The following is an 812-nucleotide window of genomic DNA, read 5'->3' as shown; positions in this document are numbered from 1 at the left end:
CCCTCCCTCCCCGCTGCCGGGAGCCGATCCCTCACGGCTCTCTCTTTCCCCCCTCCCGCTGCAGAAGAAGCCCGCAGCGAAAGGTGGCAAAAAAAAGAAGCAGGTGTTGAAGTTCACCCTGGACTGCACCCACCCGGTGGAGGATGGCATCATGGACGCCGCCAACTTTGTGAGTGCGGGGCCTCCCCGCCGCCCCGAGGGGGAGACGCTTTCCGGAGGGAGCTGCTGGCTCCATTGCCAGCACCATGCTGGTTGCCATCGCCCCACCACCCCCTGCTGCCCCTGCTCTGTTTCTGCCCCATAGCGTAAAAGTCTGTGGGGATGGGGAACACCCCACAGGCAAAGGGAGGCTGGGTGGTGCTGGAGGCTCCAGGACGTCTGTTGTTGTCAAACACGTAGTTCAAGCGCAAGCGTTTTCCCAGCTGATTGAACAGTGTTATCCTTTGTTTGGTGAGTGTTGTGTTAGGCCGTGAGGCGTAGGGAGGGCAGAGCGCGCTGCGTTTCAGCACTGAGGAACCTGTTGTCATTCAAACTGTGCCTGTCTGTGGGTTGGAAGTGCAGGGCTGGGGCTGAAGAGTCCTCAGAGGACCCTAACCCAGCTGTCGCTTTGCTGGTCATCACCTCGGGAAGCAGGAAACGTGTCCCTGTCTCACCGCTCAGATGCGTTCTGATGCGGGAACCTCCCTCGTGTGCAAGCGTGAACGGGCTCGGTGAGCCTGTGGGGTTCGCTCAGGAAAGCGCTGGCAGGCAGGCGACTTTCCTCTGCTTCCGCTTGGGTGGAACGGTGCTTCTCTCTCTTCCCTGCCCGTGGC

General features: G+C 61.0%; 1 protein-coding gene across 1 annotated transcript in view; it reads left to right on the top strand.

Annotated features, from left to right (window-relative positions):
• Positions 1-49: 49 nt before the first annotated feature.
• RPL22 (ribosomal protein L22) overlaps positions 50-812 on the top strand; it is a gene marked incomplete at both ends in the record, with an annotated part of 1,057 nt that continues 294 nt past the window's right edge. Inside the window, one exon of the mRNA XM_010150769.1 lies at positions 50-169. Within this exon, the coding sequence (XP_010149071.1) occupies positions 50-169 (120 nt within the window). The remainder of the gene's footprint in view (positions 170-812) is intronic.

This window comes from Eurypyga helias, unplaced genomic scaffold (assembly GCF_000690775.1).
Source record: "Eurypyga helias isolate BGI_N326 unplaced genomic scaffold, ASM69077v1 scaffold37604, whole genome shotgun sequence".
NCBI lineage: Eukaryota > Metazoa > Chordata > Aves > Eurypygiformes > Eurypygidae > Eurypyga > Eurypyga helias.
The sequence above is the reverse complement of the archived record's forward strand: the minus strand, read 5'-3'. Positions and strand labels throughout refer to the sequence as shown.